This window comes from Diplotaxodon limnothrissa, linkage group LG23, assembly GCF_057381915.1.
Source record: "Diplotaxodon limnothrissa isolate DT_005_m linkage group LG23, D_limnothrissa_male_GT1.1, whole genome shotgun sequence".
NCBI classification, from domain to species: domain Eukaryota; kingdom Metazoa; phylum Chordata; class Actinopteri; order Cichliformes; family Cichlidae; genus Diplotaxodon; species Diplotaxodon limnothrissa.
In genome coordinates, this window is record NC_140617.1 from 15,753,270 (window position 1) to 15,767,660 (window position 14,391).

The 14,391-nt window shown below is 40.6% G+C and overlaps 1 protein-coding gene across 1 annotated transcript; it reads left to right on the plus strand.

The window, feature by feature from the left end:
- Positions 1-1,163: 1,163 nt before the first annotated feature.
- On the plus strand, positions 1,164-13,718 carry lg23h19orf44 (linkage group 23 C19orf44 homolog). Its single transcript, XM_085348718.1, has 10 exons — positions 1,164-1,283; positions 5,441-5,608; positions 5,741-5,862; positions 5,957-6,482; positions 6,923-7,292; positions 8,509-8,588; positions 11,087-11,558; positions 12,292-12,381; positions 13,263-13,429; positions 13,629-13,718. The coding sequence occupies exons 1-10, from the start codon at positions 1,164-1,166 to the stop codon at positions 13,716-13,718; spliced, it is 2,205 nt and encodes a 734-aa protein (XP_085204844.1).
- Positions 13,719-14,391: the final 673 nt, after the last annotated feature.

A 14,391-nucleotide genomic window follows, 5' to 3' on the forward strand; every position in this document is an offset into this window, starting at 1 on the left:
TCTTGCTGCTATTGATCGCTTGAAAACTCTGACATAAGAGCACGATGTAAAAAAAATTATATCTTTCATATTAGCAGCGAAAATATGTAATCATATATATAGACAGAGAGACTATATATTTTCTTAATGAACAGCAATTCAGATCACACAATATACTAAAGCCTGTTAATATTGCTTAATCGGACGGTCATCTTCGTATAGCAGAGTGGCGCAGCGGAAGCGTGCTGGGCCCATAACCCAGAGGTCGATGGATCGAAACCATCCTCTGCTATCGCATGTTTTAAAATCAGCGCATGTTAAATTTGGTGTACAATTAAACATGCTCATCATAAAGACTCACATTTACCTGCTGGATCGCACAGGGCCAGGGTTACCTCTACAGTCTGTTTAGGATATATTACTATTTCCATTTTGCATTTTCTTGCCATTCTACCATGATTTTTGTAGTATTTATGGAATTATAGAATAATAACTAAACTAGTTTAACTTACTATTATTACCAACAAAACAATACTAATGTGGAATGGGGGGAATGGAGGGAAATGGGCGCATGCTTGGAAACAGAGGTATAAACAGAATAGATCGCAAATTACGAACCTTCTTTGATAATGAATAAAACATAGCAGCCAAATAGCTTTAAATATAATTAAAGTAAACATAAAATAGCAAAGCTTAGATTTAATTTTGACTAAAGTGCAGAGATAAAAATGGACTGAATGAAAAAAAAACATAACGGTGCCCATGTAGGACACATACACGTAGCTTCTGTACTGAACTGTAGGTGGCGCTCCAAGGAGAACTTTCTTACTACCAAGAAGAAGAAGACGGAGGCGGAAGCTCTTCCATGGAAACAACAGACGCTTCTAACTCATACTCGTTTACGTAGTAGGTGGGATACGGAAATAATGTAGTTTAATTGGGAACTTCTGAATGTTGCATAATTGATAATTAACTATACTGACAGGAAAGGCATCTAAGTGAGTCTATGTCGAATTTTCTTTGTGCAGTTAGAAGTTTTAGCTTTAGCTACTTGCTAGTCAACAGTAGTCTCTCGTATGCAGGATAACATGGGTTAGCTACTGTGGAAATTGCGTACAAAACATGTGATATTACATATCGAACTGTATCAAGGAGCAGTTTGCCAGAAAGTGAGTGTTTTAAAAATGTGGAAACTAGGCGGCCGAAACTCCGCTGTGGATCGAGCTCAGGCGTTGCTGTCCGCAAAGAGGAGCAATGGAGGAGACGCTCAGGGCTCCAGGCAAGAGTCCTCATCCAAAACACGGGTATGTACCGAGTTTTCTTTAGCTGTCTGTTCTTACACGGGAAAGTTACCTTGTCTGTGGTAAAATTAAATTTGAAATTCTTCAGCATCATAGTTAAAAGCGATGAAATAATTTAATTTGTTTTCTTGCGTTACGGTTGGTAACAATAATATCAGAATCTTTATTGTAACTTTACTCTGATGCAATGAAATTTTGCATGTAAGATAAAATAACCTTTATTAGTCCCACACGTGGGAAATTTGTTTTGTCACAGCAGGAAGTGGACAGTGCAAAAGTTATATAGCAAAAATTAGAATACAATAAAAATAAATAAAATACTGTACACAACTGTACAGAAGAGAATAAAATAAAACACTATGTACAGTAGAATACATAGAATAAGATATACAATAGGATAAAAATAGAATACAAATGCTGTATACAACAGTAAAAATACAACTTTGTCAGAAAAAGAGTATTGCACTTAGTGTTATTGCACATGTGTGGGTGTGTGTGTTTGATCAGTTGGAGTCTTTGTTGTGGAGTCTGACAGCAGTGGGGAGGAAAGACCTGTGAAATCTCTCTGTCCCACACCGTGTGTGCCGCAGCCACTGAAGGAGCTGCTCAGTGCTGTCACAGTCTCCTGCATGGGGTGGGAGATGTTGTCCATCAGGGATGGCAGCTTAGCCACCATTCTCCTGTCACTTACCACCTCCACTGGGTCCAGAGGGCATCCTAGAACAGAGCTAGCCCTGTGGATCAGCCTGTTCAGTCTCTTCCTGTCCCCAGCAGAGATGTTGCCATCCCAGCAGACCACACTGTAAAAGATAGCTGAGGCCACCACAGAGTCATAGAAGGTCTTCAGGAGTGGGCCCTTCAATCCAAACGACCTGAGTCTCCGCAGCAGGTACCGTCTGCTCTGCCCTTTCCTGTAGAGGGCTTCCGAATTATGAGTCCAGTCCAATTTGTTGTTCAGATGAACACCAAGGTACCTGTAGCTGTCCACAGCCTCAATGTCCATACCTTGGATGTTCAGTGGTTGCAGTGGAGGATGTTTGTGCCTGCGGGAGTCTACCACCAGCTCCTTGGTTTTACTGGTGTTGATCTGGAGGTAGTTCAGCTAGCACCAGTCCACAGTCTTGGGTCAGTCCTCTGTACTCCTTGTCGTCCCCATCAGTGATGAGGCCGACTATTGCAGAGTCATCAGAGAACTTCTGCAGGAAGCACTGGGTGGAGTTGTGGGAGAAGTCTGCAGTGTAGATGGTGAAGAGGAACGGAGCCAGAACCGTTCCCTGTGGGCCCCCCGTACTGCAGATATGAATAAACAAATAAGTTAAATCCAGATAAAAATTTATAATTTTGATGAAAATGATCAAATAGAGGTTTTAAAGTGGTTTTGCATTGCAGTTCACATCTCTGAGGGCGGTATGTATGTAAATTGCAGATTGTGTGGGTGTAGTTCTACTCCTTGTTACCAGTGCTTTAATGGAGCAGAAAAATGGAGTGTCATAGAGGTTGTTTCTCAGCTTGTTGATACTAGTTTACAGCAGTGGTTCAAACAGGCTGTGAACGCGGTGGGTGGTATTTTCACTCCTGGCTCTCATTCTCAGTTGGCTGTTCTGCTGCTATTCAGGTCCAGGAGTTTTGTCCCACTAAGCTGTGCTTACCGCGTGATGCAGGTCCTTCCTTTCAATAGCAACACTTCAATGTGACATTCTCAGTGGTGCTCTTGTAGAAATTTACCAGCAGATTTTCTAAAGAAGTATTTCTTGTGAGATATTTCTTGTGAGATACTATAAGTGCATTTGTCTGTGAAGGTTCTCAGTCATCCAGGTCATCGTAGTCAAAGGAGCTTGCAAAGAAAAGCGTCTGGACTTCTTTAAGTTGCTTGAAGACGTTTCACCTCTCATCCGAGAAGCTTCTTCAGTTCTAAGGTCAAATGGTGGAGAGTCCCAGATATAAACCTAGTGGGAGTGACCCCCCACAGAGGGACAAAAGGACCCCCTGATGATCCTCTAATCGCCTGAGCCAAGGTGGGAAACTGGGCGTGGACCTCTACATCGGAGAGACCAAACAGCCACTTCACAAGCGCATGGCACAACACAGAAGAGCCACCTCCACAGGACAAGACTCAGCAGTCCATCTGCATCTTAAGGAAAAAGGACACTCTTTCGAGGATGCCAATGTTCACATTTTGGACAGAGAGGACAGATGGTTTGAAAGAGGAGTGAAAGAAGCCATCTATGTCCACTGTGAGCGACCATCTTTGAACAGAGGCGGGGGTTTACGACACCAACTCTCTGCCATTTATAATCCAGTTTTGAGTTCCCTCCCCAGACGCCTTAACGCCCACTCACATCCTGGGCCATCTGACCTCAGGAATTCGCATGATAAGGTGGGGCCAGGTTTCACAATGAGCTCACCCGAAACTCTGGCTGATTGGGACCCACGCCCAGTTTCCCACCTTGGCTCAGGCGATTAGAGGATCATCAGGGGGTCCTTTTGTCCCTCTGTGGGGGGTTACTCCCACTAGGTTTATATCTGGGACTCTCCACCATTTGACCTTAGAACTGAAGAAGCTTCTCGGATGAGAGGTGAAACGTCTTCAAGCAACTTAAAGAAGTCCAGACGCTTTTCTTTGCAAGCTCCTTTGAATAAGTGCATTTGAGCTCTTTAAATAATTATTTGATTTGTGTAATTTTAAGTCTTTCATATTTTGATGGAATCTTTAATCTTTCCTAAAGACCAGCTTTATTCTATGTATGTATCTATCTATCACTAAACAATGGATTATATAGTATTCGTATAGAAGGTATGATGCCTTCTCACTCTGCCTGGATGGACGCTGCTGGTGAGGCACCTGCTGCTTTCGGTAGCTGCTAAGTAGGACCTTTGAAGCCTACATTACATCCTCTTGCTGCCTGGGCAGGTAGGCGGAGGCTGGTGTGGCGTGGTTTTATGGGGAAGCCAGAGGTCAAAAGCTTCACCCTGCTTCTTCCTCAGGTCGCTAACCTGCTGCATAGCAGTTAGTGCCTCCTCAAACGATCCCCTAGCTCGTGATGGCTTATATGGAGAATTCATAATGACCTTGTCTTGGCCAGGAAGGCTGGAGAGATTGAGCCTTGATTGAGCCCTTATCCAGCAGGGGGCCCATGTCCTGAAACAGCTCAGCTTGGTAGGCTGAGAGCAGGATGACCACATTCAGATTTTATATTGACTGCGCTTCTGATTTATAAACCTTTTGGTACATGGAGGCTGTGAAATACTCCATCTTACCTGGAAGGTTTGGTCCCACTGACACAAGTGAACGTCTGTTCAGGTAGAGATGAAATGCCACTGACTGCTCCACGCTAAAAAATGAGCCCCAAAATTTGAGGAAAATGTTTAGTAATGGCTCATCTTCTTTATACACACTGGGACAGCAGTCATGAGCTGCTTGATGGGTGCCTGGCGAGTGGGCAATATTTTTCTGTCTTACACATCCCTCTCCTCCCCCCTGATTGCCATACAGGCAATGAAGAGGGGATGGGGTTTTCTCAGAGATGGTCAAGGGAAAGTAGGTGACACCTGGGCAAGGGTGGGACACGACATCCTTAACCTTGCCGCCACTGGCGTTACCCTGAGAGGAGCCAATATCCATGATTACTAAAGGTTAGATTTGACAACTAGCAATAGTCACAAACACAAACCACAAGCTACTTGTCTAGCTAGTTTTTTTTTAACATGCAGTTTGCAGCAACACAACAGCTGCTATTATAACAAGATATTTCCTTGACAAAAATATATAATTACATTGTAAAAGATGTTCCTGAAAACCAGTAAAACCCACATTCGGACTACCTTAATGGCTGTGTCAATAAACAGATTAATTGAATTATCCTGGTCCAGGACTGCTGAGGAGCTCTTAGAGAATGAGAATGCTTGGTGTGGGGCCAGTTAAGGGGTCAGGGGACCCCGTATCCTTCAAGTGATTGGTGACAGATGTGGTGGTACTGGAGCTTCCATGACTGGTCATGCCAGAAGTTGCTTCCCAGTGAGATCCAGAGTGAGGTTTGATAGAGATGTCATTCAAGTCGTTGTGACTCTGAAGTATAATTCACATGTAAGAGCAGAATGAGGTACTACAGTGATTAAATCTTAAAGCACTTCTTACATAAATATAATCTGTTTCTTTGTAGGTTTCTGTAGGTGAATCTTTCAAACCCAGATCTGCTCCCCCCGAAACACACAAATTATTCCCAGATCTGAGCGACTTGTCCTCAGTCAGTTCAGCTCCTGAGTCTGGAGGGGATGTTAAAGCTACGGATGCTGAAAAGAACCATGGAAGAGAACTGGATTCAAACAAGGTAACTGCTAATTGTTGCTGTTGCTCAATAATGGAAGACTACACATTAGTGTTGTTGAACCCAGTAAATCCAACTTGACATGAATTGTATAATTTTTTTTATTAATTAATTAATTAATAATTTTTTGGTTAGGGTCTCAGGCCACAGAGCTCTCTGGGAGGAGGAAGCAGGTTTTTGAAGAAGGCTCCACCACCAACAAACAGCAGCCAGTCACCCGTCAACCGGGACCAAATGCACCCTGAATCTGAATCAAGGTAAGATTCAACATATAAAAATGTGGTTATTAATTTGCACAAAGAATAAAACGTTTTCTGATGTGAAGTTACCTATTTTAATATCGCTGGTCAGAAATGCATCATCTTCACGGCGTGCCACTCAGACTGCATCCTTGACTAGACTGGCTGAAATTGAGAGTCGCATCCGGAGCCGCAAGCAGGCGCAGGAACAGGCCAGACAGGAGACAAAATCTGCCCTCATTCTGACTTCGGATTTGGGAGTGTCATCATCAGCACCAGCAAGAGTCACCCAAACCCCAGAGACATCTGTGCAACAGTCTGTACAGTCTAGCAGTGACCAGAGCCTGAGGGGAACCCGTTTCCTTAAGAAGAAAGCAGCTGGAGCTCTTGAAAACACTAATACATCTCTTACTATGGCTCCAAAAAGTGTAGATGTTAGTGTGAGAGTCAGGTCCAGAGCAGCAGATCGTGTAGCATCTTCAGAGCGTTTGGAGACAAAGTCAGTTAAACTAACGAGTGGTGTCAGTCTGGAAAGTGATGAAGAAGACATGAAGAAACTGCTTGGAGACTCGCTGGACTCGACAGACTATAGCTTCTTAAGACCTGGGAGACCTGCCTCCATGAAAAAGTCAGATAAGGTACACTTGGGTGGTTTTTTTGCTTGGTTCACTCCCATTACTTACAGCCTATAAACTGACAGCATCATTCTGATAGGCATGAAAACAGTTTTAATAAGAAAAAGAAACATTTTGAACCCAGTTTTAATAAAAGAAAAAGTTGTTTATTACAGGAAATTGGAAATTGTCTAAATTGAATGATTACGCAGGCAGAGCTAAATCATTTTAACATAATAGACAGACTTTTATGCATGACAGACTTTCATTGTGGAAATAATGACAAGCCACATTCACACAGTGGTTGTTAATCATGCCAGACATGTACGTGGTTAAGACATCAGGCTGTTTTCCTGCAACCTGCACTTTAAGGGTTAGAGTGAAAACCTGATAATGTTTTCACTTTGATGGCTCAGAGACACCGTTTTATCAGCTCAAAGCAGCTGTGCTTTCTACTCATACAGGTATTCCTCAAAAGCAGTCATGAAGTTCACTCCACTCCACTTACTGCCGAAGTAATTCCTTCACCACCCTCCAACACAGCACCACCTCGCTCCTCTGCTTCTCCTTCTAACCGGAGTTCTCCTTTCCGATTCACTGGCCATGCCCAGGCCCACTTCAGCCCCTCTGTGCTCTCTTCTTCTCCCTCTCCACCCCGTGTCTCCTCCCCACATCCTCCAGAAAGACCGGGCACCTCCTATAGGCCAGAAAGCCCACAGCGATCCCTGTCCTCCCTCTCAGGACGCAGTGAAGTGCTCTCTCTGGACGAGCTTTTCCCTGTGGAGACGGGATCTGAACGCCCACTCAGTGAGATGAGTTCAGTTTCTTCTGAAGGTGAGAGGTGCTCATCAAATGCATTTAGTCCTAGTGTTCAAGAGTTGATTGGACTCAGCTGTGTTCTTTGTGTTTAACTATTAATAGCAATCTAGGAGTATGATGTATTGATCACTCCTATGAAAGAGAGAGCAACATGGCGCTCATTCCTTTGTACATTAATGACTTTATATCTGAAATAAAATCACTAATGTCCAAATGAACATCTCATTACTGCTCGTATAAAAGAAGGTTACAGTGTGGTCATTCTTCTGTTCAATATTGAAGTAATGTTATACTTGAAGAAAAATTATTAATGACAAAATGAACTCACAGGATGAATCTAATTTGTTTGGCAGTTCTTGGAAAGCTTTTCATGAAGGCAGAAAACAACATTTGTGCTTTCAGAGGGAAAAGGGGGAATAAAGCATGTATTATCAGTGTCTCGAGAACCTTTTTATTGTATCGAGCCACTGTGAGTTTTAACAAGCTGCTGCATTTGATAGTGGATTAATTTGATAACAACAGAAAAAGAATAGATTTTATCTTCTGATGCACAATGGCAAACACGGGTATTAGTTAAACCATCCGTCTTTCAAGCATGTCCATATTTGCAGCATCATCAGTCATTCCCTCAAAATGCACAGTTTTTTTTTTTTAAATTACTACAGTTTAACGTGCAAAGAATTAACTTAGTTTAGACTATCTGTGTTTTGGGATATTCTTTTTTAAAATTATATATGTATAGATAGTTCTTTTTTAACTATTCCTATTTAGTGAAGCGCTGTGTAAATGTACAAATAATGTAATAGTTTGGTTTAATAACTGTGATCTAGTGTCCCTGTCATTACCACATGGGAGGTACAACTTCTAGGCCCAAAGACATATTGATAATATTGATAATAAATGTATCTTTACCAGTAATTGATACTGTTGGAGCAGTATGCTACTGGCAGTCATAGTGACCTGAGCTTTATTTCTAGTACCCTGACGTGCATTGTAATAGACTTCGATATGTTCCAGTTTGTCACATAAACCAGTTTTATGAGATTGTCTCAATTTACAAGTTAGCCTCTTTCAATATTCAGTTTTCAGTTTTTAATCATCAGGTGTTTTTAGTGTCTTTTTGTAGCCTTATGCGTTGCACTGCTAGCAGCTATAAACTGAGTAACATGTTATAGTTGGCTACGTGAATATACACTCTAAATTCTGTCATTGTGGTTTTATGTTTCTGCAGACTTCAAGATTAATGTGATGACACTGGATGACCTTGCACCTGCTCGCCTTGAATTTAATGCAGAAACGCCAAGAAAACAGGTGGGAAATGACAGGAATTAGTTCTAAACAAGTATAAAGTGAAGAAGAAAGGAGAAAGTTTGCCATTCAGTGTAGCATAATTTAAAGAGGACCTATTAGTCTCATTTATAGCACCATATTTGTATTCTTGAACTCTGCCAGAGTAGCTTTGCATGATTCAGAGTTCAAAATAATCCATATTTATCTTCGACTCATCATATCTGTGCCTTGGTGCAGCCCCCTCTGTTCATACTCACTCTGAAAAAAACCCATCCAACCAACTCTGCTCTGACTGGCTACCCCTCATAAACTCATGATTTGAGCAGTAGGTGGCTTGGGCTTCTTCCACACAGCTGTGTGCCAGAGATGACCATATAAGACTACACTTGAGTTTTTGGCCCGCATAGATGACTTGCACATATGACCTGACTAAACTTTGAGCATTTTTAAAATGAATGTCAGTCACTATAATGGTAAATGCATGAAAGAAAAGAGCATAGCAGGTCCACTTTAAAGGAAATATTTGTTGAATTGCACTCATTATATCTATGAAAACATGTTATACACAAAGTCAAAACAAGCTATGAACACATCATCAACATATCATCTTTTCAGATAGGGGGAAACAGGTGTGTTTTGGACCACAAGACATAATTGTTGCAGTTAAAATTATTAGAATTCTGATTTGCTCATCAGCTCCAAATGGAACAGCCAGGTAGTTGGCTGCTAAATGCCTCACTATGATCCCTAGCTGTTGCTTACTTTGTCTGCTGTTGGGTTAGGACTGCTGCTGCCACAGACAAAGAGCAGCAATGATTACCAAAAGAATTTGGTTAAATAACATAAAATAAAAACAATGAGTTTAATGAGAAAGACTTTATTATAGACACTGGATTTGTTGTTTATATAACAAGAATAGCCGGCCACCTAGGGAGCCACCAGCTAGAGTAGTGTCAAAGAAAAGGAAGAAATATTTTAAATTGCTCTTGATGTGATTTCACTGACTGCCTGATGTTCCTTACGGCATTAAATAGTGAGAAAGAAAGCGCAAGGAGCTGTGACTCAGGTATTAATCACAGGTTCCTGATGTTATGTGCAAACATTATTCCACAGTGCACACACTAAATAAATCCTTATTTAGAAAAAGATAATAACTGTATGTATGCAAAGTTGTATCCTTGTGTCTGTGATAGTGATGAACGATAATCGACACCCTGAAGTTAATGTAACGCCACTGATATTAATGCTGGAGACTCTAAATTCTGTCCACAAGGACATTTTCTCCTTGGCGTGGTGCACTGAAATTTGCATTAATAACGAAACCAAAAAATCTTACATCATAAAACAGCCATGTGTTAAAGCCTCACATTAATAACCACAAGCATTAAAACACATATGTGCAATAATCTGGATATTTACATGTGATATCCTAGGGGTTATGATTATAAGTTTGTTTTCTGTCATATCTTAAATATGATTCTTTCTCTGCTCTAAAATGGTCAAAAAACATTCTAAAGATTTATTAGAATAAACTAAATAGAAATAAACTAAATAGAAATAGAAATTTTATTCCACTGTGGCAGTGGAAAAATGAACCTTGGACTAAGTTTGAATTCTAAGAGGCCCACAGAAATGAGATGGTTTACGTTTACGTTTTAAATAGACTGAGTATAACATTAGCATTTGTAACTTTTTTAACAACGCTATCCTATACAATAAACCTATATCATAAGATACATTTATATAGAGGGAATCAAACAGATTCACTCTATATTCTAGAAGTATCTGCTAATTAGTGCTAAATAACCACACTAATTAGCTGTGCTAGAAAGTTCAGTCACCTACACTAGAGCACAAACTTCTTGTTGTGTTGTACCGCACACCAAACCATATTATTACCTGTATTATTATTAGTGGGGTGGCTGTAGCTCAGAGCAGGTAGAGCAGGTCATCCACCAATCAGAAGGTTGGTGGTTCGATCCCTGGTTGCTGCAGTCTGCTTGCCAAGTATCCTTGGGCAAGATACTGAACCGCAATTTGAGTGGATGTGTGAATGTTAGATAGAAGCAGTTAGGCATAGAAAACATGCTGATGTAAATGAGTTGATGAGACATGTTGTATAAAGTGCGCAAGTAGAAAAAGTAGAAATGCTCCAAAATACTAACAACACAAATACTGTTGAGTGGTCCAGTTTACAGACTTTAATTGAAGGAGGTGAACCAACTGACAGCTGTTCTGCTGAGATATATACAGCGAATTCTAGTTATCCTGTCTCAAGGAGATAAATGGGGCAGTAGTAATGCTCCTATTCTTGAGAGGATGAACTTACATTTTGAGATACTCTTCAGCTGGAGAAAGCAACTGTTTACTGCATTTTATTGTGTTTGTCAAATTTCCTTGCATGCAGGTGAAGGCTGATTGTTAGTATACGTATAATATTCTTCAGGGGACCCTTTGTCTGAGATCTCTAAATTCTCTGAAGGACTCCCTAGACTGATATCTTTGCTTTCATGAAACAGGGTAGCCCTGTTCCAGGATCTCCAGACAGAAAGCAGCAGCTACACGAGGAGGAACAGCAACAAGACCAGCTGCTGGATTACCAAAGTGACTTTGAGAGTGAGAGCAAAACAGAGCCAGATTACAGTGCCAGTCAAGTGTCAGAGGATCTCCAGAGAAATGGAGGTGAAGAGAAGATGGTGTCAGAAGTCAGAGATGGGGGTTTGGATTCAGACATGTCTGATGGGAGGACAGAAGATGATTATTCGAGAGCTTTCTCAGAAGCAAGTCATTCCTCCACCTCACGGACCTCAGATCGCAGTCACACTTCCAAGTCAAACAGCCAAGGCAGAAGTGAGGACTCCAGACCGTCATTATTACATGAGGGCCAGGCTTCATATCAACAGTCGAGGAGACGTACTTCAGCCAGAAAGGTTTTAAAAGAGACTGCAGTACAGACCCATTCTGGTCCACTGGCTTCAACATGGCCAACAGGTTTGTCTGCTACACATAGTATTTGTCTATCTAAGATGTGAGAGAGACACCATTTCTCACCAAAATTCCTTTAAATCATCTTATTAAGTTAAAGGAGATCTTGTTTGTATGAAGGCGCTAATCTGAACTTTATCTTGCATTGTTCTTTGGATCTAAGAGAAATACTTATTTACTTTTTAAAATCCTGTAACTAAAATGCCAGAGTAAACTGATATGTCTGAAGCTGACTTAGAAAGTCCACAGAATCCACAAACTTCAGAGCATTTTAAAGGTCAGGCTCCGTGGCTTCAGGCATGTGCAGAGAACTAGGAATAATTTTAGGTTGTTGGACTTGAGTGAGCAAGATAAAGAGTGAACTTGGCTGTGCAATACTCTGTAGGTAGGTAGGAAGGAATTTTAAATTGGATCCTTAATGCAACAAGTGTCACAGGAGCAGCCATTTGGCATTTGCGTTGCCTGCGAGCACTGGAAGGCAGATTTAATGAGTGACGAAAGCAGTGAATTGCAGAAATCAATACAAGTTAAGATGAATTCATGAGTGAATATCTGAAGCTTCTTTTCACAAAAGAAGAGAAGCTTGAGCGCTGTTTCACGTTGGTGTTGATTGACAGGGACTAACGTAAATGAGTCCATGATTATGTATGCCGATGTGAACCAGAGAGGTCCCCATTTTCTGAGTGGGCAACTAGAACTTATGTCTTATCGCATTGAGCTTTAATTTTTTTTTTTTCAGATATTCCTGCTGTGGACCCTATGGTGAGCATGACCTACATAAATCCTTCTCCAGTGGTCAGTCATACCCTCAATGCAGAAATGGTAGAAGGTGAGAACCAATAAAACTAAATAAAATACAAAATAATTAAAAAAAACATTCTATATTTTTTAACATATGTACTCTTCCCATGGTCGATGTTTAAAATTTTGCTCTTTCACGTGCTTTTTTACCCCTCAGCTGTAAAAGTCTGATTGGGTATTGTTGTCACCCTGCCAGGCGGGCAGGCATGCAGTAGGGGTTTTCAAACTGATACCATAGAATCACCTACAAAAAATCTTCGATGAGTTTGAATCTCAGTGACATTGACCTCAAAGTCAAGGTCAGAGCTCAAGTTTTCAGAAAATCTTATGAATGCAATAACATGAGAACAAAGCGATGTATTATTTTAAAATTCATACCATAGGTGTACCTACTAAGAGCCTGGGGTGTACTAGTACATCAGGCCAATTATGCTCCTCATTGGTTAAAAAAAGTGATCATGATTTTCTCCAAAATGTTTCAAAAATAAGATTTTTGATGGCATTTTCCACATGATCTTGCTGACAGATTAACTAACAGACAGCACTGAAAACACACTTTCACTGAGACTCTTCACTTTGTCAAGAAAACTAGAAAGTTGTCAAATTTTGGATTTGTCACACTGATAACAGAAAATCTTTTAAACCTGGATTCAGATGGTAATTCTCAGGGATTATTAGGGTTTGTACAAGGATGATGGCAAATTTCAAGTGAGTCATACTGATGGCTGTGGTGGGGCCATTTAAAAAAAAAAATTATGAAGCTGTAGCGCCATCTATAGGTGATATACTGGGAGACAGTGCCTTCCAGATCAGTTAAATAGTTAAAAGACATTTTTTGTTACTGTCATTTAAACATTCATAAATATTTCAACTTAAACCTGCAATGTGTATCCCTTGGTTCTCCATCAGCAATCAGCACCTTCAATCCAGCTGTATTTGTTCTCAATGAACTGCTAAAACAGCAGCTTGCCATGACAAGGCGGTTCATTGAAAGCAACCGCCACCTGCACTCCAGCCTGGTGCAGAGTCTGGAACCACCAAACTACAGATATACCACTCTCGAGGACACCAAGAAGGTAAAGTATACTCACGCACTGGCTGTGAATAACACTTATCTGTAGCTTTTTGGCTCAGTAATGGAAATAACAGACATTTAAAGTGTACTCATTGTACTAATTTCCAGCTCATTATTTTTATTTTTCATCTCCACAAAAGTAATTTCAAAACAATACTGGTCAAAGCGTGACTTAGTGAAACTTTCCCCTCTGTTTTCAGCTTATCCACATGCACAGATCTCCCAAACTGACAATGAAGGAAGCTTTAGAGGAGGTACTGCAGGAGATGAGAGAAGACCATTGTATGTGACCACTGTGATTGCAAGGACCAGAAGCTGGATTGTGTCTTTATTTTTAAAGACATTTTTATACACATTTTAAAAACTTTTTTTTCCCTTCTCAGTGGAAAATGACTATTATTCATAAAACACTGCGTGGAATTTTATATCAAGTGTCAAAATCAAGAGCTGGCAGCCAAATCCATCACTTTAGGTTCTTAATACTGGAGTGGACATTATAAGGCTGTGGTCTGCTAATGTAAAGATGGGCACACCTCCACAGCACCTGCAAGTTAAGGTAACTAACACAGAATGCAACAAAGTTGAAAGCTGATGCTGAAGGTAGACAAATTCATCAGAAGTGAGATTTAATAGCCTTAATAGTTATTTAGACAACTTCTGTTTTCAAAGAATGTGATTTTTGAATTCATACACCATCAGTGATTTGGAGTCATAGGTGGAGAAAGGAGGCATCAAAGTCACAGAATTTAAAAAAAAAAAAAAAGGCATGGAGTTACAGCACATTTCTCAACTTTAATTTTTATGTGGAGTTAGTTTCATGGCCTGCGTTTTTAATGAAATTTAAGTTTCATTACTTCTATATCAGGATGCATTTGGTTTTAATGCTCACCCCATGCAAACCATGGATGTCATGCTTGTGAAACAGGTTGTTGGGTGTATGTAAGCCTTCTTGTAGAACTGCAC